General features: G+C 36.3%; 2 protein-coding genes across 2 annotated transcripts in view; both read right to left on the minus strand.

Moving 5' to 3' along the window:
• The window catches only part of LOC106876355 (peroxisomal targeting signal 1 receptor), a 113562-nt gene that overhangs the window by 628 nt on the left and 111722 nt on the right, over positions 1-1212 (minus strand). The window contains exon 17 of the mRNA XM_052976824.1: positions 957-1129. The gene's annotated coding sequence lies outside the window, so the exon portion shown is untranslated. The remainder of the gene's footprint in view (positions 1-956; positions 1130-1212) is intronic.
• Positions 1-1212, minus strand: part of LOC106881859 (macrophage migration inhibitory factor) — a 9442-nt gene that overhangs the window by 440 nt on the left and 7790 nt on the right. Inside the window, exon 2 of the mRNA XM_014932374.2 lies at positions 957-1129. Coding sequence (XP_014787860.1) covers positions 957-1129 — 173 coding nt within the window. The remainder of the gene's footprint in view (positions 1-956; positions 1130-1212) is intronic.

Consider the following 1212-nt stretch of genomic DNA (forward strand, 5'->3'; position numbering starts at 1 on the left):
ATATATATATATATATATATATAATATATATTTATATGTATATTAATATAGTAATTATTAAACATTCTCGTATCTTCCATCTTTTGTCTATCTCGTTATTCAAATATATATATACACATACAGACACACATATATATATAAATACATACATACATATCTATCTATATATATATATACACACACACACACACACATATCTACATATAGCACCATTCGAGCGTGGTCGATGCCAGTACTGCCTGACCGGCCCTCGTGCTGGTGGCACATAAAAAGCACCCACTACACTCTCGGAGTGGTTGGCATTAGGAAGGGCATCCAGCTGTAGAAACCTTGCCAGATCAGACTGGAGTCTGGTACAGCCTTTTGGCTTGCCAGACCCCAGTCAAACCATCCAACCCATGCCAGCATGGAAAATTGATGTTAAACGATGATGATGATGATGACATACATACATACATATGTCACATCCGTATGTGATTGATGCCAGACCCATAAAAAGCACCCACTACACTTGCGGAGTGGTTGGAGTTAGAAAGGGCATCCAGTTGTAGAAACATTGCCAGATCAGATTGAATTACTCCAGCATTATCTTGTAGCTTTGAGATTTCAATGTGGTGACTGCTTATTTTTACAACAACGTTGTTAGAAAGATCTCGCCAGTTTGAACATAAAACAGGTAGAAAATTTTAGGCTGGATACAGCCAGTTTAATCCCTTCGTTACCATATTTCTGTTCAGATGTTCTGTTTCTTGCAATTAATTTTAAATATATTAAAGAATTTAGTAAAATAATTTAGTTATCATTAAACTAGAGTTAGGAACATAAATTGTGATTAAAGTTTAGTGGAAGATTTTAATTCAGAACTTTTGAAAACAAGAAATTTGTACTACAAAGCCAGAGGCTGTTTCAAGTATGTTGGTATCAAAATGGTTAAGCAGAAAGCTGCAATCACTCACCTTTCCTTAGGCAGAGATAGGTTGAGACTGAGGTAGTCCACCATGATCTGTGTGTATTTAGGTGTTGTAGAAGCAGTAATCACATCGATAGCTCGTATCTCCAAGAAGGCTGCAGGATCATAGCTACCACTACGACAAAAGGCTAAGTCACTGTGCACAATAACACTCATTTTCTGTAGAGAAAAAAGATGACATAGCATGTTACAATACTTCAAATGCTTAAGCATGTATGCATACATGAACACATGCACATACA

This window comes from Octopus bimaculoides, chromosome 25 (assembly GCF_001194135.2).
Source record: "Octopus bimaculoides isolate UCB-OBI-ISO-001 chromosome 25, ASM119413v2, whole genome shotgun sequence".
NCBI lineage: Eukaryota > Metazoa > Mollusca > Cephalopoda > Octopoda > Octopodidae > Octopus > Octopus bimaculoides.